At 47.8% G+C, this 25,607-nt stretch overlaps 1 protein-coding gene and 1 pseudogene across 1 annotated transcript; one reads left to right on the top strand and one right to left on the bottom strand.

Annotated features, from left to right (window-relative positions):
• Nucleotides 1–403: 403 nt before the first annotated feature.
• Sdad1 (SDA1 domain containing 1) lies at nt 404–25,449 on the bottom strand. The gene is made up of 22 exons (XM_036201620.1): nt 25,218–25,449; nt 22,453–22,557; nt 21,924–22,022; nt 21,641–21,751; nt 19,595–19,666; nt 19,420–19,520; nt 18,271–18,328; nt 17,246–17,320; nt 15,539–15,640; nt 13,987–14,056; nt 12,963–13,066; nt 11,616–11,673; nt 9,969–10,027; nt 8,746–8,822; nt 7,992–8,089; nt 7,807–7,883; nt 7,101–7,227; nt 6,402–6,499; nt 6,073–6,263; nt 5,886–5,970; nt 4,583–4,744; nt 404–558 (listed from the first exon to the last, which is right to left on the bottom strand). The coding sequence occupies exons 1-22, from the start codon at nt 25,305–25,307 to the stop codon at nt 511–513; spliced, it is 2,067 nt and encodes a 688-aa protein (XP_036057513.1). The 5' UTR covers nt 25,308–25,449; the 3' UTR covers nt 404–510.
• LOC118592643 lies at nt 17,751–17,867 on the top strand (annotated as a pseudogene).
• Nucleotides 25,450–25,607: the final 158 nt, after the last annotated feature.

Raw genomic sequence — 25,607 nt, 5'->3', positions numbered from 1 at the left:
AGCAGCGAGCGCCCAACTGTCTGCCCGTCTGTCTGTACAGCAGGAACCCGATCAGCGGGTAAGCCTATTTACAAGTAAGAACCTCTTACTCTTGTAACAATGTCCCGTTTGAAGAGCATGTGTAACTCCCACCCCTGCAGTTAGTCCAGGAGCCCTGGCGGCCCCAGGAGTATGGACCAACTGCCAGGAGGGAACTACTGACAGCTCACTACAAACACCCTATATACACCTGCCCTCAGAGAGGGCTCTGGCTCACTCAGCTCTGTACGCAGCAACAATTAGTAGGCACTTGGTATTGTTCTTTGAGTTCAAAATGAGATTTTTAACATAATTACTATTTACATTGCACATTCCCACCAGCCCCACCTCCAAATTAAAAATACCAAATTGCTACAAATGTTACTGTGGTTTCCAAAATATAGTGTTTCTTGGCCTTTAATATAAGCACATATTTACTAATTTCCAGCATGTTGATGCACTCTTAGCACTTAACAGGAAGTGGACAGCTGGTTACTTCATTCTTTTCCTCTTTTTCAGGAGTGCATCTCGTAGTGCTAGCTGTAAGAGAGAAAGAACACACCAACAAGAGAACTTGTCAACCAGCTAGGCCATAAATTTACCAGACAAGAACCACTAGGTCAAGAGCCATCCTAAAAACATCACATAGTGAGACACTTCCTAAAAGCTCCAGCCCAGGTCAGCAAGACAGCTCGGTGGGTGAAGGCAATTGCTGCCCAGTCAGTAAGATAATCTTACCACACGTCACCACTGAACTTCTTTTCAACGGCTCGGACTTGAGGACATTAACATTAGGAGTCAAAACTCTGAGTATGAGGCTTAAAACAAGTATTTCTCCTAGTTAATTCAGGCTCTTAATTTAAAAGATTTGACTTTATTTTTATTATTATTTGTGTATGTGTATGAGAGGGGGAAATGTAGCAGACTTTCTTTTGGGCCATCACCCAGCTCTCAAATCACGACAAGTAGACTTCTTATTAGTTATGAATGCTCGGCCTTATCTAATGCTTGTTCCACTAGCTCTTATAACTGAACCTGTTTCTCTTCATCTATATCTTGCCTCAGGGCTTTTTACCTTTCTCTCTGTGTATCTCACTTTCACTGCTTCTGGCCCTGGGTGTGTCCTTCTCTTTCCCCCTTGATCTCCCTCTTCTCTCTCTCTCCCCCCACCCTCTCTTTCTTAGATTCCTCCTCCTACTTATTCTTCCTGCCTGCCAGCCCTGCCTATCCTTCTCCTGCTTAGCTATTGGCTGCTCAGCTTTTTATGAGACCAATCAAGTGACTTAGGCAGGCAAGGTGAAACAGCAACACATCTTTACATAATTAAATGCAGCAGGAACAAATGTATCACACCTTCACATAGATACACTGTAACACAAACAAATGTAACACATCTTTACATCATTAACAAAGGCAGCAGAAACAAATGTAACATGCTTTCACAGAGTTGAAGTAATACTCCACAACATAACAAATGTAACACATCTTTGCCTAGTTAAAAATGTATTCCACAACAGGGGAGGGGAATGTGCATGCATCATGGTACCCCGTGGAGGTCAGAGGGCATCTCTGTGGAACTGACCCCTTTCAGCACTTCATGGGTTCCTGGACTTTACCTGCTGAGCCATCCCATCAACCCAGGCTCCACATTTTTTAAGTCTTTAATCACTTTGTATCAGAAATAAGTCAGGTGAAATGAAATGTGTGTATTCTAGGTGGATGTGACTCTGTCTTCTAGCCATAGGAACTGGGGGCCCTTGTGATGATGATATGATACATGGGTAGAATTTGAAGGCAGAGTTTCTGGTCCAGAAAAAACGACCCAAATCAAATTCTGCAGTGACCTCATGTTTCCTACAGAAACAGCATCACCTGACTTCAGGGATGGTACCCAGAACTTCTCTGCTCTACTCAGCACTTAGAGGTACAGATGTCAAGATTTCCAACCCTTCCCAGATAATCGGAATACAAAAGGCTATTAAGAACAAGCCTAAGTTTTAAGTAGTAAAAGGAAGGCAAGGCACACATCTTCAGTGTGTGATGAACAATACTCCATTAATTCCCAAACACAACTCTTTGTCCCATACACTTGACAAAATTCTGGCTTTTTACTTTAATAAGACATGTGTTAACTTGTTTTGCTTTGTTTAAAAGACATTTTTGGAAGCTGGCAGGCTGAGTCAGAAAGACTGAATTCAAGGCCAGTCTGGGCTCATATTCATTTGAAACCCTGTCTCAAAAGTATAAAAACCATTCTAGGGTAGACATCGCCTGGCTCTACATCTGAACATTCTAAAGTTCTGGATTTTACATCTCCATGCCTTCAGCTTCCTGTTGGGCCTTCCAATCTCTTTGTAGGCAGGTGGAGTCGTCAGGGCTTTAAAGAAGAAAAGGAGGAATCTCAGCGGTTCGGCTAAGGAGCTGTGCCGACCACTCTCCAGGTCTTGTTGGCTGTTTGTGTTTAGACTGCACTCACAGGACCTGCTCATGTGTTCCTTGGAAGCCCCGAATAGCTGGGCTGCAGGCCAAGCGCTGTCTCAGCACCTGCTGGCCACTTCTGTCCGCACAACTATTCCCACATCTCAGCTCCTTCCCTTCAAATGCCATCAGCTGAAAGAAGACATGTCTCCAGCCCCATCTCCCGCTTTGGATTCCACAGCAAGACTTCTAGATTCTGTTTAGGACAGTGAAATACTGATAAGGGGTTAACTGTGCTGCTCAGTCCTAGAGGGTGCCCAGGGTCACAGGAAGTTTCAGGGACTCTGGCTACTGAGCATTGACAGGAGGAGCGTGTATGCTTCAGCATCGCATACACTAAAACAGGAACAGAAATAATTAGAACAAAGAGTTACTTGTTCAAACTGGATGTGTTGTGTAAAACAGGACCCTGGATTTTAATCAGTCAACACAAATATAAAATATCTCAATAACTTCTATATTGATTAGGTGTTAGAATTACTTCGATCTATTAGGTAAAACAAGGCATACTACAAAAATTAATTTCATCTTCTTAAAAATAATATTTGATGCTTTTTTGTTTTGTTTTGTTTTCTGAGACAGGGTTTCTCTTTGTAGCCCTGGCTGTCCTGGAACTCATTCTGTAGTCCAGGCTGGCCTCGAACTCACAGAGATCCGCCTCCCTCTGCCTCCCAAGTGCTGGGATTAAAGGCGTGTGCCACCATCGCCCAGATTATTTGACCATCTTAACTCACTTTAAACAGTGACATCTCAGTGTAGCTGAGATAATATGAAAACCAGGAACAAGAGCTATGTTTTATAAGGAGTAAACCCTGAAGAAACTACACACCACAGGCCAAATGTATGCAGGAATGTGGAGTCACTTGTCAGTTTCAAGGAGCAGGACAGCTGCAGGACAAAGAAACATCCATAACCAAGAGCTGTGGTGTGTCCAGTGACCTCTTCATTCAGTCTTAACACTTCTCTAATCTGTGAGGGAAATGTTACTAAAGCAATGATAAGGGTCAAAGGCCAGCTTCTCTATGATGCTAAAAACCAGCGTTCTACAAAACAGGAAGTGGGGGAGTGATGCCCTAAGCTAAATTAATCCACGCAGAAGCAAGGCTGCCAACCGGTGGCTGCCATTTCCTCAACCCTACAATGTTTAGAAGGCTCTGAAGGACAGAACTTAAGTCAGTCCAACTCTGTGGCGAAATGCAGAGCCTTTATTTAGACATGTCACACCTTATTATCTACACGTGTTAAACACAGATTACAAGTGAAGGAAGAAACCAGACAGGTAGTGTTAGGTGGCGGCACCCACAGTCAGAGCTGCCCACAGGGCTGGCCACCACCCTCAGTCTTGGCAGGTTGTCGCTGGCTAGCTACCAGTCAAGACAGTTCAGAGGCTGTGTAGCCTGGAACTGACTCTCTACCGTTGCTTCAGAATGACACGTGACCAGCTCTAGGATGCTCCCAGAAGAGGAAAACACACCATGTCAGATGTTTACTACAGCGCAGCCCTGAGATGAGCAGGCCACCCAAGCAGCATAACTGGCATGCGCGGCAGCACAGGCCTGCAGTCATGAAGCAAGGCAGCACTTAAGATGGCCGAATCAAGTGAATCTCTGAGGAAAGCCAGCCTGGGTGAGACCAAGCCATTATAAAGCACACAGTAAGACCCTGTCTTAAAATGGGCAAGCAAACCAGCTAAGCCACAGTGGATGGACATCCCAAAGGCTGGTCAGCATGGTGCTTTCTGTGCAAGGGCATACAGACATCACAACACAGCAGAACTGTGTGCTGAGCACGGCTTCCCCACATACAGCATGTATCACTTTCAATCCACCTCACAGGTTCCGGAACTACTTTAGCATGGGAATGGACATCAGAGGGGACCAGCTTGCTTCTCTTCCTTACAGAGATCCAGGGTCACCCACAGGTCACATGGTGACCCTATCAACTCAGGTGTGAGACTTGCCCACCCTGGCCTCAGAGTGCTCCCTTGAACCCCGAAGCACACTCAGCATGTGGTCTCAGAAGGACCCTCCTGTCAAACACACAGCTGTGTTGTGTTGTTAGCACTCAGGCGCCACAATGAACCCACCTGCTTCTCCCGGAAGGAGCGCTTGGTTTTTGACCGGACGTTCTGGCTGTATCGCATCATCATAAAGTTCTTCTGTTTTTTCTTCTCTTTATTTGTGGAACTGGAGAATGGATTTATTTTGGTTTTCTTCCTCACAAATTCCTTTCGGTCTGTCCTTCCCGCCTATCAGCACAAAGCAATTAGAGATTAGTACTTCCTTAAGAACGACACCTTGGGCATTATCTAATCACTCTGTTGGATGTCAAGACCAAGCCAGAGACAAAGTACAGGTCTTGTTCTCTAGGACTCAATCCAGCAGAGTCAAGCTTGAGCTCAGTGAAGGGAAACCGATTCAGCCCGAGTCCCAGAGGCTCAGCTGGTGCTGGACGGTGGGGAAGGGAAGATGTCAGTGTGTGGAAGGGTAGAGAAGAAAACACAGGTTCTAATTGTCTCCAGGCCTCTCGGTTCCCACAGAATGAAGGGTGGGGAGGAGCTACTGTCAAGGGACAGAAAGCAGCTCAGTCGTGGTCACACACCAACATCTGCACAGCAGCAGAGGCCAGAGCGAGTCCACCTGTGAGCGCATTTCTCTGTTGCTTTAATGAACGTGCTGAGCCTTCTGACACCATGGGCACGTAATTCTCACTTCTATCCTCTGCATTTTGTTTTGGGTGGTAGTTGCATGGTTATATACAGTTGTCAAACCTCATCTAATAGCCATGCGTATGGTGGGGACATCTTTAATCCCAGCAGATGCAGGCTGATCTGAGTTCAATACCAGCCTGGTCTACATGGAGAGTTCCAGGTCAGTCACAGAGAGACCCTGTCTCAAAACAACAAAAAGTACACCAAAAAACAAAACAGAAAAAGCTCTCATCTAATCAGGGCTGGGATGTCACTCAGTTGGTGGAAGCTTGCTTAGCAGGCACAGGCTCTGGGTCCTTTCCCCAGCACCGAATAAACCAAGCGTGGCCGCACACGTCTGTAAATCACCTTCGGAGTAGAGGCAGGTGGGTCAGGTCATCCTCAACTAAAGCTTTAGGGCAGCCTGAGTTGTGGGTTATGTAAGATCCTGCATGCCTTAAAACAAAACAAAAAACTCACCTAATCTAACACCTAATAACGGTACATTTTGTTCTGTTAATTATACCTTTAAGGGATGGAGAGAGAGAGAGAAAGGGAGGGAGGGAGGAGGAGAAAGAGAGAGAGAGAGAGAAAGAGAGAGAGAGAGAACACACCAGGGAGTTATACCCCCGACACTGGAGGATTATGGTTCATTTTATTCCCTTTCTATTTACAAAGGAGGGTTGGCATGCCCGCTCACCATGGCAGTTGCTAGTCTTGTTTCCTTGTCAGACTTGGGCTTCTTATGAAGGCGTTCAATGTCCCGAAGAGACAACAATTCACCCCTGTGCCGAGGGATAAAACAACACAAGATGAGGGTGACCGTCCTTCCCTGACGCTCGAACTACCGCCCACGCAGACTGCAGACCTGGCAGGTGCCTCCTCACCTGGCCTCCTCCTCACTGTCCATTTCGATGTATCTCCTTTTCTGGGCTTTCCCGGGGGCAGCGTCCATTTCCTTCTTCATCTGGGCCAGGCGGATTTTCTGGAAGTCGTCTTGGGTTAGAACCCGACTCGTGCTGACGGCTGCAGCTTTGGCTTTCCGCTCCTCCATGGGCATGCTGTCCAGCTTCTTAGCCTTGAAAATCAGCACACAGCCAAAGGATAAATGGCTACCAGCTTAAGGGACAGCTCAGTCACTGCAATTTTAACATGGCCCAGCAAAAATGGCATCTTGGCAAACAGAGCGACGCACCGAGAGGACATGTGAACTTACAATCTCCTGCTGGTCTTCGTCCGAAGAGTGGTGCACATCAACCCATTCACCATCCTCCTCCTCCTCCTCCTCGCTGAGGCTGGCGCTCTCCCATCCATCTGTGCGAAAGAGAACTCACTGGTACCGCCTCTGGTCCAGTAGGCACAGCAAGCTGAGCTAAATCAGCAATGCTGAAGAGTAAGGTAAGGAGCCTCGGATACTCCACTGACCAGCTGGGAGACATCTGCTGTCATATGCCATATCACTTCAGTTAACTTAAGCCAAGACCTTGCAGTGACTTACCTACTTCCTACAGCTCAAAGAGGAACAGACTCATGGCAGAAAACCCAGCCTGTGCTGAAGTCATGGAGAGCCTGTCGGATTCAGAACCCCTGCTGTCAGTGAACTGAGTGTTCACCAAAGCTGTGCCTGGACACTTCCTGGAGCCTGAAGCGCGTCTCTGACTAGCTCACCAAATGTATTCACGATGGAGGAGAAACACCTCCAGTTACTTGGAGGACAGAGACAGCTTCTGGCTATGAAGGAGCTACAGACAACTCCTTCAAGTGGCAGCCAGCATATGTGCGTGTCATAGCTCTTGGTCGGGCATGCACACAGCCACTCAAAAGCCTAGCCTCAGGGGCCAGATCTGAAGGGAGGCATGAATGAGGACCCGGGTTCAATCCCCAGCAGAAGGCGAGGCAAAGGAGGCCAACGAACCTTCATCATTCTCTGCATCCTCTTCTCTCTCAATCTCTAGAACCTCTGCTCCTGGAATGTAATCTTTAGCATCTAACTCTCCATATTCTTGTACTCTTGCTTCAGTGGAGGCTTCAGTAGGTTTACCCTAAAAGACAAAATTATTTAAAAATAAGGTGCTTAGATGGAAAGGAACATTCATTATGAAATGTTCCCCTAGGGTGAGAACACTCTTAAAAAGATGGAGGTGGGCAAATAACAGGAACAACTTGCGTACACGTCGGGTCAACAACAGGCAGAAGACAGTTCACGTCCTTCTCACTGTCTTCCAATCTAAACTGAGAAATGGGCTTTTGCAAAGGTAACTGCTTTGAAGTTTCAACAGCACCATCTCTGGGTTACAGATACGCCTCCCTCTCTGCTGGGAGAGGCGGCACCTGGCTGGGCTGTGCATCGGCTGCTGACTGATACTACAGACTCCACCCTGCCGACAGCATCAAACACTGTCAAGTACCAACAGCCGACAGACAGCCGACATCACAGAGCACATGTCGGCTACGAGAGCCGAGGACCAAGGAATTCAATCAACTGCATCCTAAGCTCGAAGAACAGAACCACACACACCACGCACACTCCCCAGGGAAGCATCACGCATCTATCATGTGAACAGCAGGCCCTCACTTTCTGAGACCACAATCTTTAGAACCCCCCAAGTGCCTTCACCTACCCGGAACTTCTTCTGCAGCATCTGAGGGTTCAGTGTCCGGAAGAGATGAATCAAAGTTCTGGCAGACATCATTACGTCTATAAATAAACACCACCTTTGATTAGAAATGGTGAGGCAGAGACTACAGTGAGGTAAAAGCAAGTCAACTGTGTCTGCTGGCCTACAGAGAATGACACGCAGCTTACTCTTATCTTTGTGTGTCTTATACTGAGCCAGGTCCTGAAGAAGTTCTTCAGTCATGGCCAAAGGACATCGAGCTGTTATCTCCTTTATAGCATTGATTCTGGAAAAGGAAAAGTGAACTTAAAATAAAAGAGTAATTTTATGTTCAAAAATCAAAAGGAACACAGGTTGGATTTTATAGGCTTAGGACCCTAAACCTGCAGTGTGGCAGAGAAAGAGCGTGAACAGCCTTATAGGCCGATATTCCCGACAGCCACACTTGCTCTGCCAGTGTTACCAAGGACCAGTGTTGTTGATCATGGCAGGATTTGCCACCAGCTCTAAGGAGGGGACATGAAGTCAGCTCAGTTATCCAAGCCACAGTTTACAAGGGAGATACAAATGAATTGTTTAGCGTATCGCCTACATGTGGGCAGATTAGACAAGCCTTTGAGTTACCCAGAAGGGCTACAGAAGTCCTCTAGTCTCTCCTTAGAGTAACTCATTAATAAATCGCTCGTCTCAGCCCAAGACAAATTTATGGTGGGAGACAAAGACACACGTAGCTTGTTAAAAGTCACTCACGGAAGAGTAAACTGCAAAACATCACGTGGTTGACCAGGACAAGCATTGTTATCCGGTCCCCTCCAATCAGATGAAACCACAGAGGCTCTCATGAAGGCTGCTTTTCTAGAGGCCACACCTCCAGCTCTAACCGCCCCTGCTTGTACACTAAAAACACCTGCCGTCCCCAAGCCCCAAGCACGCGCTACGTACCCTACGGTCATGACTTCCCCAGAGTTTTTGTCAGTAACAAAATTGTTGGCCACCGTCATGAGCAATGACTGAATAATCTGGATTGGAAACAGAAGAGGTTGAGTCAGGTGAGGGGTCCCTGGTCTTGAGCACAGCTGATCCTTCAGCGCAGGAGCTTCCCACCCTCGGGATGGGGGCCGAGAACTAAGGGAGTGAGGGAGAAACACCCGCCTCCAGGTCAGCATTCTGCGTTACCGTTAAGGCAAGGGTCACCAGTGTGGGGCAATGTCCTCTAACACTGTTCTTTCCTAGACTTTTAAAATTTTAGTGTGTGCGTGCATGTGCATGCGAGTGCACACCAGGGCTTGTGTGTGGAGGTCAAAGGACAACGTACAAGAGTCAGTTCTTGTATACACTCCAGGCTAGCTTTACTCTTTGGGGAGATTTTCCTATTCTACAGCCCATCTCTTGGGAGGAGTGTCAGGATTACAGATGTGCACAACTGCATCTAGTTTTAAGTGAGTTCTGGGCATTGAGGTCATGTTGTCAAGGTTTACATGTGGTAAGTACTTTTACCCACTGAGCCATATGGCCGGCTTATGACATAATTTTCCTTTCCTTACGGGTAACAAGTTTCATTACGGCACTGTTATCTACAGGCCATTACCTTGCTGTCCTTCATTTCTGAAGTACCCTCCCGACTCACCCCTGCTCTCTCCAATAGTCATGCTTCTGTCTTCTTTATAAAGATTTTTGTTTCTTACTTTTGTGTGTGTGTGCCATGTGTGCCAGTTGCCTTGGAGGCTAGAAGAGGGCACAGGACCAGCTGGAGCTAGTTAAGAGGCAGTTTATGAGTGTCTGACTTAGGTTCGAGGCCCCAAGCTTGGGTCTCTGAAGAGTGGCCAGTGCTCTAACCACTGAATCATCTCTCCAGCCCCCACTTCTGCTTTGTTTGTTGTTGGTTTTCCAGAGACAGGGTTTCTCTATGTAACAGCCCTGGCCATCCTGGAACTCACTCTGTAGACCAGGCTGGACTCGAACTCACAGAGCTCTGTCTGCCCTTACCTTCCAAGTGCTGGCGCCCGGCTACTTCTGCTTTCTTACCGTCCATTCCATTGTTTTCAACAATGACAAAATCAAAACAAAACTTTGCTTTGACACAGGCTAATTCAGTGTTCTTTGAATCAAAGAATTATCAGCTTTAAACAATAATCCCCATTCTGGAGGTCAGGGTGAGTTCTCACCTCTGGCGGCACCAGGTGATGAGAGGCTTGTGCAGCGAAGAGCAGGATCTTCGTGACTTCTGAAAGCACCAGGGATGAGAAAGGGCACACATCATCATCTGCCTCCAAGGACTACAGTAACAGTGCAGTCTCAGCTACTACAGGACCGCCACGTCACTTACTCCATCCGAACACCAACCCCACCTATCTGAGGGCTCACCTCCTGGCTCCTTCAGGTCCCTTGTTCAACTCAACCCCACCAAATGCCTTCTGTGATCAGACTGTCAATACTCACTATTGTCCTCGCTCTGCTTTTCTCCTCAAATTCCCTGACCTGGACTTTCTAGAACAAGTTCAGTGGGTAAGGACTCTGCTTTATGGTCACCATGGACCGTAAAGACATACTGCTCTCCTTGGCATAGAAACCACCAAGAAGGCTGAGTGTGGTAGCTCACACCTAGAGTCCTAGCACTTAAGAGTGGCAGCAGAGACAGCAGGACCCCAAGACTGGGGACAGCCAGGGCTACACACCAAATCTGGTCTCAAGCCCCAAACTAACCAAGTCACAAAACGAACATCTGTTGGACAAACACAAATGTACACATGTGAACATACTCTCTTCTAAGAGGCTGCATGGTGTAGGTGAAGAACAAGGCCTTTGGACCGGGCATGTGACTCTAAGTGCAGCACAAGAGGCCCAGGCAGGAGGCGAGTTCCTGCCAGCCCGGGCAAAAACAAACAGCCCCAAACTGGGTGCAGCGGTGCATGCCAGAGGCAGGAGAAGCTCTGTGAACTCAAGGCCAGCCTGGTGCACACAGGGAGTTCCAGGCTAGCCAAGCATGCATAGTTGAGTTTCTCAAAAATATAAAAACAAACCGAACAAAAAGCCATCACCAACCAAAAACAAGAGGAGGGGCCTCTGGGAAAGAAGCAAACGCTGACTTGTCATTCACTTGAATAACCATGGTCACTTTCCATCCTTCAAAGAGGTCATTTAACAGCAGTCTCATCTAGTGATGTACAGGAAGTACTCAGCACAGTGCTGGGTTCACATCAGATGTTCAGATGCTCACTTCCTGTTTGGGCAAATGACAACCATCTTTCCCTGCTTCTGTGTCCTTGCTAACTGAGAAGGCACACAAGGCCACGGAGAACAGTAACATCAAGTCCTGTTACCACAAAGCTCTGTGGCTTAAAGGTGAAAACTAGACTTCTTTTTAGTTTATTTTTTAGTGTATAAATGCTTTGCCTGCATGTGTGTATGAGCACTGCATGCATGCCTGGTGCCTGTGGAGGTCAGAAGAGGGAGTTATGGGTGCTTGTAAGCCACCGTGTGGGTGCTGGGAAGTGAGCCCGGGTCCTCTGCAAGAGCAGTACAGTGCTCCTAACTGCTGAGCCATTGCTTCAGCCCCAAAAGTAGAAGTTTTGACAGGAGAATTTATATTACAAAAAGACTTGCAAGCAAGAATTGATCTTTTTTATTTTATTTAATTTAAAGAATAGGTGTGTGTGTGTGTGTGGGGGGGGGGCTGGCCTGAAGTCCTGATCCCCGTGCCTCAGCCCTCCACCTTCCTTTCTCTATAGAAAACACACAGAACTCCATCTGTCTTAGTGACGCTAGAACGACAGACTAGCACTTGCTAGGCAGCAGACACACAGGCAGGTTACCTCTCTGGTGGGGCTGCAGAAACCGTTGCACAAAAGGGTAGAAGTTGAAGAGGAAGAGCTGTGGAGAGAAGAATGTATGAACTTGAACGTTTACCAGACCGAAGCATGAAATTTCATTTCCCATCGAGTAATGAATGCCGTCATCAAGACAAATGCACTTGGAATCGTTTTGACTCTTTTTGTCTCAGGAAACAATCTCACCACAGGCTAGTTCAATACGCTGCAGTAATCCAGCGAAAGCTTTTCTCCCCAACACTACCCTATCTCACCACTCGAGAGAGAAAGAGAAGAATAACGTAGGAAAGGCAAACAAAACCCACCACTCTCCTAGTGTTGACCCTGGCCTGGCTGCAGAGCTCCAACTTGGTGTTCAGAGAAGAGGAGGGACCAGGACCAGCACCGGTCCTAAGGCCGCCGGGACGGAACAGGCAAATCTGACAGGCCCTAGTATTCTCAGACTGCCACAAACGGGCAGTCCTGACTCCACTGTCTTCTAGTCCCACCACACTGGAGGAAGGACTCTGCACTCGGTGTTTTTAACCAAGGAAAGCAACATGTTAAACAATCTCAGAGCAGAAGCAGTCATGATAACCATGACAGACTGGAGAGATGGCTCAGCCGTTAAGAGCACTGGCTGCTCTTCCAGAGGACCACGTGTTCCCAGCACCCATATGAGGACTGAAAAGCATCTGTAACTCCAGTCCTAGAGGGTTCAATGCTCTCTTCTGGTTTCCGTGGGCACTGAACACATGCACTGCGTGTGCACACACATACGCACAACCCCCATACACAGAAGAGAAAATAAAGCAGCCAAGAGAACAATGTCAAGGATTACTTGTTTGTGGTCTAAAATTGTGTTAATCCTATTCTAAAGGCAGCTATTCTGAAAGCATCCACACGGTCACCACACACACACCCACCACCACCAAGTAACCCTTGCAGTCTAGCTCAATACAACAGAAACACCCAGGGGTCCCAGCTTTGCAAACATACAACCCTACCAGAGACACCTGGAAGTTAATGCCAGGAAGGGTTAGGCACACTGAAAGGTAGCAAGAATCAATAGAAGTCTGTAGTTTATTCTGGCTCAGGAACACTTATGTGAACGTACGAAGAACAGAGCACGTAACGGTTACGCATGAACTGAATGTGTAGATTAGCGCTCATGCGCACTGGAAAGGAAGCCATGTAAATAAAGCAGCTGCTTTCGGACAGGAAGGCAGATTTCCTGCTGATTTAACTGGGCAGATGGCTGGGGGATGGAAACGAAACACCGTTCTACCTCACTGCTTGCCTTTTCTTGCCCATCCAACTCCTAACATCCCAGAGAAGCAGCAAGTTTCGCACCTCGTGAATTCCCACCAGTCTGGAGATGAGGTTCATGAGCATCATCTTCACCTCAAATCTCTCCTTACAGCTCTCCAGCTGCTTGAGAAGCTTTTCTGCAAAGTCTGGAAGGAAGGAATCAGAGGAACCGTGGGTTCGTGGCTGCAGACAGCATGTAACAGGCACAGGGAAAGGGCATGAGGCGTTACATCAGTGAAAAGATCAAATACGGCACCCCAAATTCATCTTATGGACTCTTAAGATTCTTCTTTTTTTAAAGACAGGGTCTCACTACATAATCTTAGTTACCCTGGGACTCACTGTGTAGATCAGGCTGGCCTGCAGGACTCAGAGATCTGCCTGCCTCTGCCTCCTGAGTGCTGTGCCAACACTCAAGGAGATCTTTAACATTTTTTTAGAAAATACTTATTAATTGTTATTTATATGTATGCTTGCACATGCACGTGTGCAGATGCCCAGAGGCCAGAAGAAGGTGTTGGATCCCTTAAAGCCAGGCTGGCATCATGAGCCACCTGATGTGGGTGCCAGGAAGCAAACTTGGGTGGTCTGCCAGTGCTCTTAGCTGATAGGGCAGACCTTCAGAGCCCTGGATTCCTAGGATATATTTTAAGATCTTTCTTTTTTGAGGTTATCATCATCATTTTGCCCTCCCTTTCCTCTCTTCAAACCTGCCCACATACCTTTCCCAGGCTTTCTTTCATTAGTTACTGGTACATGCATACATGTATACGTGGATATAATACAGATTCCTAAATACAGATTCCTGAGGTGGTGTTCATCAGCCTCTACAGTGACTCTGACACAGTTTGCTTCTGTGTGGTCTGCAGACCACCAGCAGCAAACCTACTCAAGACTTTCTTGGAAGTGCAGATTCCAAAGCCATGCCCACGCTCTAATGAATCAGAATCTGCACTTTACCCAGTTCCTAGGTGATTCAATTAAGAAAGACTGGTCTAAAACAGGAGTAAGAAAACAGGAAGTGATAAGTTCCTTGTTAGGAACTCAGAAGTAGTAATTACGGTACCTTGGGGATCATGAATCAAGTGAATAGCTGAAAAGTTAAACACTTCTGGTTTCTTCTTCTTCTTTTGTTTCTGAAAGAGAAGGGAAACCCATTCAAATCACCTTGGCTCTGAATTCCTGTAACATGCCTTATTAGTTAGTCTGTGTGCCTGTGTCCTGAAAGCCATCAGCCAGTCCTTAGAATGTCCTGAAGGCCCCTGGCCAGTCCTAGACTGTGTGCTGTGTGCTGTGTGCCCAACAGGGGAAGGTGTCAGTGCTCTACCACTGTGCTTTGTCTCGCTGAGACTGGGTTTCTTACTGAACCCGGACTTGCTGTTTTCTAGTAAGGCTGGCTGGTTACCAATTTCCAGGGACCCACCCGTCTCCTCTCCCATCAGAGCTGGGGTTACAGATGTGCGCAGCCACACCTGGCTTGCGATAAACATCTGGACTTGGGTGGTCATGCTCACACATCAGAGTTTGTACCCACTGAGCCACTGCCCTGCCCCTACTACACTACCTTAAAAGAAAAAAAAAAAAAAATCCTTGTTTCAAAAAAAATCTCTTTTCATTTGGAAGAACTAAAGTTGGCTTTTGCCTTTTAAAATTAAGCTTTGAGAAGCCAGGTATGGTGGCACAGACCTTTAATCCCAGCACTTGGAACGCAGAGGCAGGTGGATCTCTGAGTTTGAGGCCAGCTTGGTCTACAGAGCGAGTTCCAGGACAGCCCGAGCTAGCTACATAGTGAAACCCTGTCTCAAAAAACCAAACCAAACCAAACCAAACCAAACCAAACCAACTAACCAACCACCAACAACAAAAGCTTTGAAAATACAGCAGCTATGAAATGTGAGACTTAAATTTAGAAATGCAAACGCTAGCACCACACAGAGCTGGGAAAATGGCTCAGTTGGCAAAGCGCTCGCCATGTGAGCATGAGGACCAGAGTTTGGATCCTCAGTACCAAGTGGGATGTGGTGGCTCGTCCTCTAACTCCAACTCTGGGAAGGCAGAGACGGGTGGATTCCTGGAGTTCACTGACCACCAGCCGAGCCAGGTTCAGGGAGAGACGCTTTCTCCAAGAGTAAGGTGCAAAGTGATCAAAGATACCCAGCATAGATCTTTGGCAACCTGCACCATGTTCACCTGCACAAATGTGAACATGGGCACAAACACGTACACACACTAACCCTCCCCCTCAAATAAGCTGTAACACCCACACATGCACGCACACATACACACAGACTCTCAAAATGATGATATCTGGAGTAACCACCACCAAATACCAAACTTTTTCTAAGAACTCATGTCTAGTTAGAGTAAATTAATTAAATTTTATTCAAGTCACAGTTTTGTCAGAGCTGAACACAGCCTATTCATCTAAACCGTTATAATGCTTACAATCCATCATCCATTTCTAAGGCCTGTTTGTTTTTAACGCTCTCTCTGTCTCTCTCCCTGTCTCTGTCTCTCTCTGTCTCTCTCTCTCTCAAAACCTTAGCAGGCTAAAAACCCCGTGCGTATTCTACAGGCATGCTAACGATCCCACTGCAGTCTCCAGGCACAGGCCTCACCTTCAGCACTTTCATTGCCTTCTCCAGCTTCTTCTTGTTCTTGGAGCCCTTCTTCCCTGTGGCATACTGCACCAGCAGGTCTCTGGCTGTGGGCCCTTCGTCCTGCAGAGCAAACCACACTAGGAAACCGGGCACAAGGAACATCCGCACAGAAGCAGCGTACAATCCTTCCAGCTACTTTTCCTTTTGTTCTACAGATTTATTTAATCTTTAATTATGTGTATGGATGTGTCTGTGAGTGTGTGCATGTGAGTGCAGGTGCCCACGCAGACTACAGGCCTTGAGTCCCCAGGCTGGAGTTACAGGTGTCTGCTTGAGTAATAAAATATCTGTCAGCATCAATGCGCGCGCGCGTGCGTGCGTGTGCGTGTGTGTGCGTGTGTGTGTGTGTGTGTGTGTGTGTATGTGTTATGCAGCAGTGCTTGTGTAGCTAGCAGAGGACAATTTTGTGGAGCTGGTTTCCACTTTCCTTTGTGTGTTGGTTCTATGGACAGAACTCAGGTCGTGGGAAAGTGCCCAACAAGGGCTTTTATCTGCTGAGCCATCTCTCTGGCCCCCACACTTTGGTTCTTACACTTTTTGCACAAACCTACTAATGAATACCACTTTTAAAATCAGGAAATATGCACATGTGTGTAAAAACAGACCACACATTTTCCCTGCAGCAATAATGTTTATATTTTTCATTACAGCATGATATGCAGATACAATGTTGCTTTTATTTGAAGGAAACTGGAAATGTATTTATCAATAGAAGAATGCTTAAAGTATACTACATTCATATTCTGGAATATTCGGTGGGTATTCATGTATCTAAACAAAATGCATCTGCACACTGACACAAACAAAGCCCACAGCAGTGTGTACTTATTATGCATACAGCTTCTAAGACTTTCGGCACAAACATATAAATACCCTGGAAACGAATACGGAAGGAATATGACAGAAACAACTCAAAGTCAGGAAACCTATGCTCTGTCTACATCATCTTAACATTCTTACAAGGAAATCTAGTAAGACGTTATCAGGGGTTCCTGATCTAGTTACAGCAAAGCTAAAATTGTGTGCGTATGTGTGTGCGTGTGTGCGCGTGAGCATGCGTGTGTGTGCGTGAGCATGCGTGTGTCTGAGCATCCCTGCAGATCCCTAAAGAGAAGAGAAGAGGGTGTTGAATCCTTTGGAGCTGGAGTTACATGCAGTTGCAAAGCATCCAACACGGGTGCTATGAACCAAACTCTGGTCCTCTACAAGAGCAGGAAGTGCTCTTCACCACTGGGGCATCGCGCCAGCCCTGTATATATATATATATGCACATTTTTAGTATTTTTTAAAAAGAACTTCTTTTTACTTCTTCTAAGAAACTTTTTAATCACAAATCTTGATTTTAAAGACACTGCAATACCATTCTTCTCTTCCCTACTTCTGTGATGTTGGCTCTGCTCAAAGCTGCCAGCATTTTCTCTTCTATATAACTTCAAACTGAGATCAGGGTCAATGAATCTGGTTTGCATCTTAGTCAGTCTCACTGGACCACTGAAAGGAATACACTGCTGATGTCTTGAACTAGAGTCCAACACGGCAGGCCTCTAAAAAGGACAGATGTGACCCTCGTTCCCTCTAACTCACAGATCGGAAGGGCTGACAGACTGAGCGCAGAGGAGCAGCCCATGAGGAACCGGACGACTCGAAGGACCTGCCTCAACCCACCTCGGATTCCGAGTCACTGTCCTGTTTCTCCTCCTCATCTTTCCCGAGGAAGAACGTCAAGGCAGCAACTAATATCTAAAGAAGGAGACAAAAGTCAGCTTCCCCAGAGTGTCCCAGTACAGACTGTCTACACTGCCTCCCCACATAAAGTCAGCTTCCCCAGAGTGTCCCAGTACAGACTGTCTACACTGCCTCCCCACATGAAGTCAGCTTCCCCAGAGTGTCCCAATACAGACTATGTCTACACTGCCACCCCACATGCATATTGCTGTGTCTGAAGAAAAAAATCTCAAAGGGTGGGAGGGAGGGTAATGACTCCTTTTTCATGATTTAAAATATTTCACAAAGTCACTTGTTCCACAAATACCCAATGACACCCTTAATTAGGATGGAGGAGAGGGACAGAGCTCAACGGCGAAGTGCATGCTGGAGAGGAAGCCCAATCTCTGGGTTCCAGCCCCAGAAACCCCCAAATCAATATTTATTAGATAAAACCGTCAGGCCCATGTCCTATGAAAGGAGAGGTTAGCTCTCCCGACAGAGATGGAAGGCCTTGAGCCTCACAACACACACAGAGCTAGGGCACTGGCACCGAGACTGTGGCATCTGGTCACTGTCTTTACACACTGACTTAAATAAACCAACAGAAACAACAGCCAGGCTCTGCACCCTTCAGGTAGCCCGCTGAGATTCTCTACATCCCCAACAAAGGCGCCATCCCAGCCTTGCTGCGAAGTCAGACACTGAGTTTCTTTCTGCTGTGCCAGAGCCAACAGAAGAAAAGCCGGGTTTTACAGGGGAAAGTAATCTACTGCTACCCGTGTTTTGTGACCATCTCACAGTTGGGTTTGATGGTGTCTCTTCCTACAGTGATTTCCTGGCTCACTTTAGAGGAGTCAACTAGAACTTCAGGATTTTTAAAGCATGATGTAGTATATAGTAGTCACTTCCTCCCGACACACCCATCTCCACTTCCACCCTCGGGAACAGACCACCTGCTTCTTCTGCACAGCACTACAGCTCACCTTGGTGACCTTGGAGAAACAGGCAGTTGTGATAACATTGACAGTTTTAGCATCATTCCTGGAAGAGGAAATAGCACAGAGCAGTGAGTCCTTCTGACAGTCCATTCCTGGATTTTAAAGTGACAAGCTGTTAAGAGTCGGCGCAGGTTCAAAACGAAAACACCAAAAACTCAGCAGGAGAACCCTACAACACAGCAAACCCAGGCCAGAGGGAGAGTGCTAGCAATTAGGAGGACCAGAGTTCAGATCCCAGCACTCCTGTCGGGGCATGGCGGCCTGTCCGTTGGCAGAGACGAGATCCCCACAGCAAAGCAGCTAGTCAGATTAGATAAGCTAGCTCAGCTGAGTTCAACTGGGTTCAAATGAGAGACCTTGTCTCAAGGTATAAGGTAAATTGAGGAAGACAACAGTTGGGATGCCAAGTTTGAGTATACCCACGCACACATGTGCACACTACACACACCCCAAACATGTGTAAAAAAAAAAAAAAAATTAACATCTTTAAAATTTAGCAAAATCACAGCTGAAAAAAGGTTTATTTCAGCTCACACTCCATCCCTGAAGGATGTCAGGGCAGGAGCTGAAGTGGAGGCCACTGAGGAGTGCTGCCTATTGGCTTTCTTCCTCCTATTACCCAACCTGCCCAGGGATGATGACACTGCCCACACCACATGGGCTGTGCCCTCCCACATCCATCATGAACTAAAAAGATACACCACAAACTGTCTACAGACCATCTGATGGAGGCATCTTCTCAACTGAGGTTCCTCTTCCCAGACAATGACAGCTGGTGTTGAGCCGACACAAGGACCAACCACATCACACTGCCTGTGTTTCACGCTCAACTTCAATGTACGATACAAGTATTTTAAAGAGTGTAAGATTAAAACAAAGACAAAAAGCCACACTTATCTATGGGCTCTGTAATCATCATAGATGAAAATATCCAGGCGGTGGTGGCACGCAGGAGGCAGAGGCAGGTGGATCTTTGAGTTTGAGGCCAGCCTGGTCTCCAGAGTAAGATCCAGGACAGCCAGAGCTGTTATACAGAGAAACCCTGTCTCGGAAAACTAACAAACAACAACTCTGTGTGTGTGTGTGTGTGCGCGCGCATACATGTGTGTCACAAAAGACACTCCTGCACGTTACCAGATGTTCCTTCTGTAGAGTTCGATCATCACATCCAGAGACATCTTGGCTGCAGTGGCGTTACAGTCTCTCAGCATGGTGTACATGAAATTCTGCAGCACCTGGGGACGAGGAGGACGAAGACTCAATGCACAGGCGGCACAAAGCTCGGAGCCCAAGAAGCCAGGGCACTCACCACGTTCACTTTGTTGTTCTTGTGTTTGGCGTTGATGTTCTTGATGTCAGTCACAATGTGTGTGTACAGGGTCTGCGGAGACAAAGCACACACGTGAAGCCCGGGAGAGAAGCACAAATGTGCAGTGTAGGACAGCTCTGCTTTTCCTGTGTCATTCCACAACGGAAGAGATCTGACGGAAGCAAAATGGGCAGCCAAAGGTAAAGCTGCCCTCCGGGGCTGTGGGTGGAATCACCAGAGGAAAGAACCCACTATCGCACCTGTTACACAGACAGTCATAACCCTTGTTTGCAACGGGCAAACAGGAGAAGCAACCCAAACGCCACCGGATGATGAACAGCTCCGATGAATGGGTAAACGTGTGGCAGAGCCACACCGTGGACTATTTGTCAACAAAAAAGACACAACCATACACACTACAATACACATCAACCTTGATACAGCACGCTGGGTACAAGAAGACAGCCACAAGAAAATGTAACATATGGCTCCGCTTAAGTGAAACATGGGGAATAGACAAAACTGTGGTACTACTGCACCACTCTGAGACAGAGGTAGGAAGAATGTTCCAGGCAGCCTGACTACAAGGTCAAGGTCAGGCTGGACTACAGTGAGACCCTGTCTGAAAAACTCAAGGGCTGGGAAGCATCTTAGTGAAAGGGCACCTCTAGGAACTGCAAGGCTCTGGACCCAATCTCCAGCACTGCCAGGAACCCAGAAACAAGAAGCACAGAGGGCCAGAGAGCTGGCTCAGCGGTTAAGAGCACTGGCTGCTCTTGCAGAGGACCCGAGTTCAGTTCCCAGCACCTACATGGTGGCTCCCAGCTGTCTGTAACTCCAGTTCTAGGGGACCTGACATCCTCTTCTGGACTCCGTGGGTAATGAATGCATGCAGTAGTCATACACTTGTAGACAAAACACCCATACAAAGAAAGAAGTTTTTTTTTTTTTTAAAGTGCACTGTTACACTAGAAATGAATATAATTTTATAAAGATTTACTTATTTATTATATATACAGAAAAGGGCGTCAGATCTCATTACAGATGGTTGTGAGCCACCATGTGGTTGCTGGGAATTAAACTCAGGACCTCTGGAAGAGCAGTCAGAGCTCTTAACCTCTGGGCGATCTCTCCAGCCCGAATATAATTTTAAAAAGATTTATTTTTATTATGTTTAATTAATGCAGTTGTGTGTGCCAGCATGTGGGTATGGGCACATGAGTGCAGGTGCCATGGACACCAGAGGTGTCATGGGTCCCCTAGAGCTGGAGGTGATGGCTGTCACTGCCTGACGAGGGTGCTGGAGCTGAACTTGGATCTTCTGAAAGAGCAGCACGTACTCAACCCCAAGCCATCTCTCCAGCCCAATTTTTTAAGGGAAGCAAGCATCTGACTGAATGCATGGCAGGTCTGTGACAAACACATGGTCCCATGGGTCATCTGCAGCTCACAGCTTAGACCAGAACCACAAAATGTGCAAATCAGATAGCAGTAGTCTCTTAAAACCTAAGTTTCTCTGTCTGAAATTGGTTTCATGAGCCTTCGGCCCTTGTCTTAAAGAAGCAAACACACAGCCATAGAAAAATCCTGCAGTAACACAAAGTTAAGCTTTGACTGTGCAGGTTGGTTCCAGCTGGTGTGCGCATCCTCGTGCAACCATTCACTACAGCGTGGCCACCGAGAGACCAGGTTTTGGCATCAGACTGCCTGGGTTCACGGTCTGGTCCTACACACAGAAGCTCTCTGACCCGAGACAAGTCACTCTCCTATGCCTCGACCTGCCCGTCTATAAAGCTTTAGCAAAAAAGATCAACAATCTCTATCTCAGGTGTCTGTGAATAAACATACACTCGAAGCCCCTGAGGCGGCTGGCTGGTCCCGGTGGCATTTGGCAAAGGATGGGTATTAATACTACACTGCACGGCATGACGAAAGACCGGCTGCATCTCCGAGCCTATCAAAGGAAGTTCGTAATCCCGAGAACGCTGAGGCCTGCGATGTCAGCGCAGGGCGAGCGGGACGCAGGGCGTAAGCTGCCCTCTTTACCTTCCGCAGGAGCTTGTCGTGGCAACGTAGGAGCTCGAAGAACAGCTCCAGCAGACTCGACGGGTTGATGAGGTTTTTATTTCTCAGCAAGATCAGCGCTTTGCAGAATGTCTAGGGAGAGGGGAAGGAAGCATGCAGAAAAGATGACGTGACGTTAATCGAATGAGACAACATGGCATGCCCACCCCACCTCTGCCCTCCCCCAGGCACCGGGGAGAGGCTGGCCGCAAGGTGCTCTCCCTTCTCCTGCTACCCTCACGTGCACCGGGCGTCCTAACTATACCATGCGGAGATCCGGGTCCAAGACAGTGTGATTGTAGGAGAGCAGCTCCTTCAGCTCCTGCGGGAAGTTGCTGAGATGCTCCGGGTAGCAGTGGCCAATCTGTAACAAAGCAGACAGCAGTGCTCTTCTCGAGAGCAGCCTTTCTCCCTAACTCCAGGTGCACGTGTAGACGCTCAGGGGACAGCTGGTCCCCGCGGTAAGGACTCAACACCGGCCTTCCCTGTATGCCGGTTCCCACTCTTTCTTTGTTCAGTCGTTTTTGTAAAAGTATGCAGCACAACCGGGGTCCTGCCTAAAAGGACACATTTTTCAAAATGATGACTTTTGTTCTGGTTGGTTCTGGAATAAAATTCATCCAAACCCTCTAACATATCTTAGGAAGAAAATAAGATCTACAAAGGGAGGGAAGGCTTTGGAAAAATTTGTTTCCACACAGAGGCTGGAAACAACAGGGGTGCGGTGGGGTGGTGGTACTTCTGCAAATTATGTGTAGCACTGACTTCTGTCTCACTTAGAAATTCCTTCTTACCTGTGCCATGAACATCACCAGCTCTGCCAGATCTTTGCTGGGCTTATTTGGTTGTAACTTGAAAATCTCCATATTGGATTTATAGTGATTATACTGCTGGAGAAACTGTAGGGGAAAAACAGAACGGAGTTTGTCACATGCTTTATACAGAATAACAATGCTGGTGCACACTCTGCCAGTGGCACCGAGAAAAAGACCTAGTATAATAAGAAGGCTTCATGCATGGCAGGCAAGCTCTGTGTCACACACACACACACACACACACACACACACACACACACACACACACGCTCTTCAAACATTCCTTTTTCCTTCATTGAATTTTTCCAAATAAGTTTAGAAAACTCTTCAGCACCACATGGCTCATGTGAAGACCTGTCCCTTAGAACAGAGGCTTGAGCAGTGTGGTTGGTGGAAACAAGAGTCGGGAACTCAGATTCCGGCCTTGTTCTGCCATTTACATTATATGACCTGTGCATGACGGGCACCAGGATCAGCAGAAAATGGCAGGCCAGGTCAGGATATGTGAAGTGTACCTGAGGACATTTCTAGTCAAAGTCACCCCTTGAAATACCCACCGAAGCTTTATGTCAGAATCTAGACAAGGTAGGCGAAGAATCAAAGGCACCGATCAAGAGATAGCTCGGTGGGTAAGCACACTTGTTCTCGCAGAGGACCCCAGAACCCACAGCGATGCACAGCCACCACAATTCCAGTTCCACGGGATCGGAAGCCCTCTTCTAACCTGAGGGTGCAGGTATACATGCACACAGAACACGTGGCTAAGACACTCACACACATTTTCTAAAACTGGAGGAGGGCCGGGTGGTGGTGGCAGATGCCTTTAATCCCAGCACTTGGGAGGCAGAGCCAGGCAGATCTTTGTGAGTTCGAGACCAGCCTGGTCTACAGAGCGAGATCCAGGAAAGGAGCAAAGCTACACAGAGAAACCCTGTCTCGAAAAACAAAAACAAACAAAACAAAACACAAAAACACTGGAGGAGGAGGAGGAGAATCGGGGACAGGGCTGGAGAAACGGCTCAGCAGTCGGGAGTGCCCGCCGTGCAGGCCGAGGATCTGAGTTCAGAGGCCAGCACCCGTGTATAAAGCCAGCGTGAGGGGTATGGACGGCAGGCTCTCTGGGGCTTACTGAACTAGCTTAGCTCCAGGACCAGTGAAAGCATGAGGCTGAGGGAATAGAGCCTAGGGCACCCGACATCCTCCACATGAGGGCACGGGTGTGCATACACTAACCTCGGCCTACTCGACTCCATTCCCCAAGCCCAAACAGCAACAAAGCCAGGGTAAAAGACGTAAGGAGTAAGTCTAAAGCCACAGCTTCCACTTGCCAAGCACTTGGTTTGTGCCAAGCTCAAGATACACACGACCTCGTTTAATCCAGCAAACAAGCCAGTTTACTGCTGTAACTATAACTGTAGTCAAGCCTCAGTTTCACACCCTACAGCTATTGTCCTTCCACACAAACTGTTGCTGGGAAGGGAACCACTGATGGGAATGTAAGCCAGACTCAGAGATAGCCCATGTTTCTTCTCATAAGCAGAATTTAGATTTAAATTTATGTTTGTGACATGTTAGAAAGAGGAATATGGGAAGAGACTCTTTTTCTTTTTCTTTTTAATGTGTCCCGAGTGTTTGCCTGTATATACATATGTGTGCACATGTGCCTGGTGTCCAGAGCCCAGAAGAGGGTGTAGGACACCCTGACACTGGAGTCAGATGGTTATGGGCCATCATGGAGATGCTGGACAACTGGGTCCTCTGGAAAAGCAGCCAGTGCTCTTAATCATTGAACCAACTCCCCATGGAGAAGAAAGAGATCTTAAAGGGGTGCCGGGAAGTGAAATGTATGTGACAGCGATACAGAAGCAGGGGTTGTTTGGGGAGAGGAAGGGGACCAGTCGGAGGAGCACAGACAGGGAGGATTGGGAAGGGCAGTGGGGGACGAAATAAGAAAATACAACATGTATGTATGAAAGAGTTGAAATGAAACCCACCACTCTGCAAGCCAACTCCAAAAATTAATAACACAAAGGGAACTGCAAGAGCTCTTAATCACTCCTTTGTGAATGATGGCACATTAGCTTTAACACCATAGTGTGGAAGGCAGTTAATGGCAGCAGACTGGGATGGTTGAATGCTTCCGAGACACATTCGAGCCCTAAGTATCTACCAGGTTAACAGCACAAAGTCACCGCGTTCACTTCTTCTCTTCTTAGTTCACACACCTCAAGGGCTAAGTCCCTCACAACGCGGGCCTAGGATCATTTTCGACCTCATCTTTTCCCAAAGCATTTTCGCAAATCTAGCTCAGGCTGGCTCCCAAGGAGTTTGAACCCTTGGCTTAACCGCACCTTCGAAGTTTCTGACCGTGGCCCAGGCATTCGAGAACTCTCTGCTCTTCCTGGCAAAGCTTGGGGCGCTCGGGGGCGGCCGTCTGTGGAAAGCACTTTTTACACACGGCTCATCAGATGTTAGGGACCAATGAAGAGTTTTTGAGACCAGGCGGCCGGCGGCTGGGCGCAGCCTCTTGGCCCCTCCGCAGCTCGGCGGGGCGGGTGGTTGCATAAACCGGGAGACAACAGGTTTTAAGGTTTGTGTCAGTGGTAGTGGGGTCTGCAGGGCAGCAAGTTTGCAAGCGGCGGGAAACGAGTCCTCAGGAACGTTCCTTCCCCGCACACCCTCTCTCCTCCCGAGGGCCCCGGAAGCCCACGGGAGGACCCCAGGGAGCCGGATCCCCGTCCCACCTCCTCGATGTAGGCCGGCGGGTCCCGCTTGATCAGGTTCTGTAACTGCGGCAGGTTGCTGGGCAGCTTGTTGTTGTTCCTGCCCGACATGGTGGCTGCAGATGGGCTCCCTGGCGCGTTCTTGGAAAACGCAGACCTCCGTCAGTCACGGCCGAGTCCCCGCCGCAGCTTAGAAACGCGTGTTTCCTAGTGTAACCGGAAGCAGCACATGGGACACTCGGCCAGCCGTACCGAGCTACGGGATCTCAGAGGATCAAACTTACCCGCCCTGCTTGGCCATGCTGTGTTGAGGTCTGCACGCTGTCGGCCCCTGCTGTTGGGCGGTCGCCACTACTATCATCAAATATTTTTGACGCGATCTGGAAGTTAAAGCTGTGGGGTTTTCTTCCA

The sequence above is a fragment of the Onychomys torridus genome, chromosome 10, assembly GCF_903995425.1.
Source record: "Onychomys torridus chromosome 10, mOncTor1.1, whole genome shotgun sequence".
Classification (NCBI taxonomy): domain Eukaryota; kingdom Metazoa; phylum Chordata; class Mammalia; order Rodentia; family Cricetidae; genus Onychomys; species Onychomys torridus.
Note: the sequence above shows the minus strand (reverse complement) of the source record. Positions and strands in the feature narration are given on the sequence as shown.

Bases quoted from the DNA above. Each gene is read 5' to 3' on its own strand.
- Sdad1 (XM_036201620.1), bottom strand. From the start codon at position 25,307: ATGTCGGGCAGGAACAACAACAAGCTGCCCAGCAACCTGCCGCAGTTA. The intron at 15,641-17,245 runs GTGGGTTGAGGC...TTTGCTCTGCAG, and splicing joins ACAGTGACTCGGAATCCGAG to GACGAAGGGCCCACAGCCAG. The intron at 14,057-15,538 runs GTGAGGCCTGTG...CTTCTCTTTCAG, and splicing joins AGGCAATGAAAGTGCTGAAG to AAACAAAAGAAGAAGAAGAA.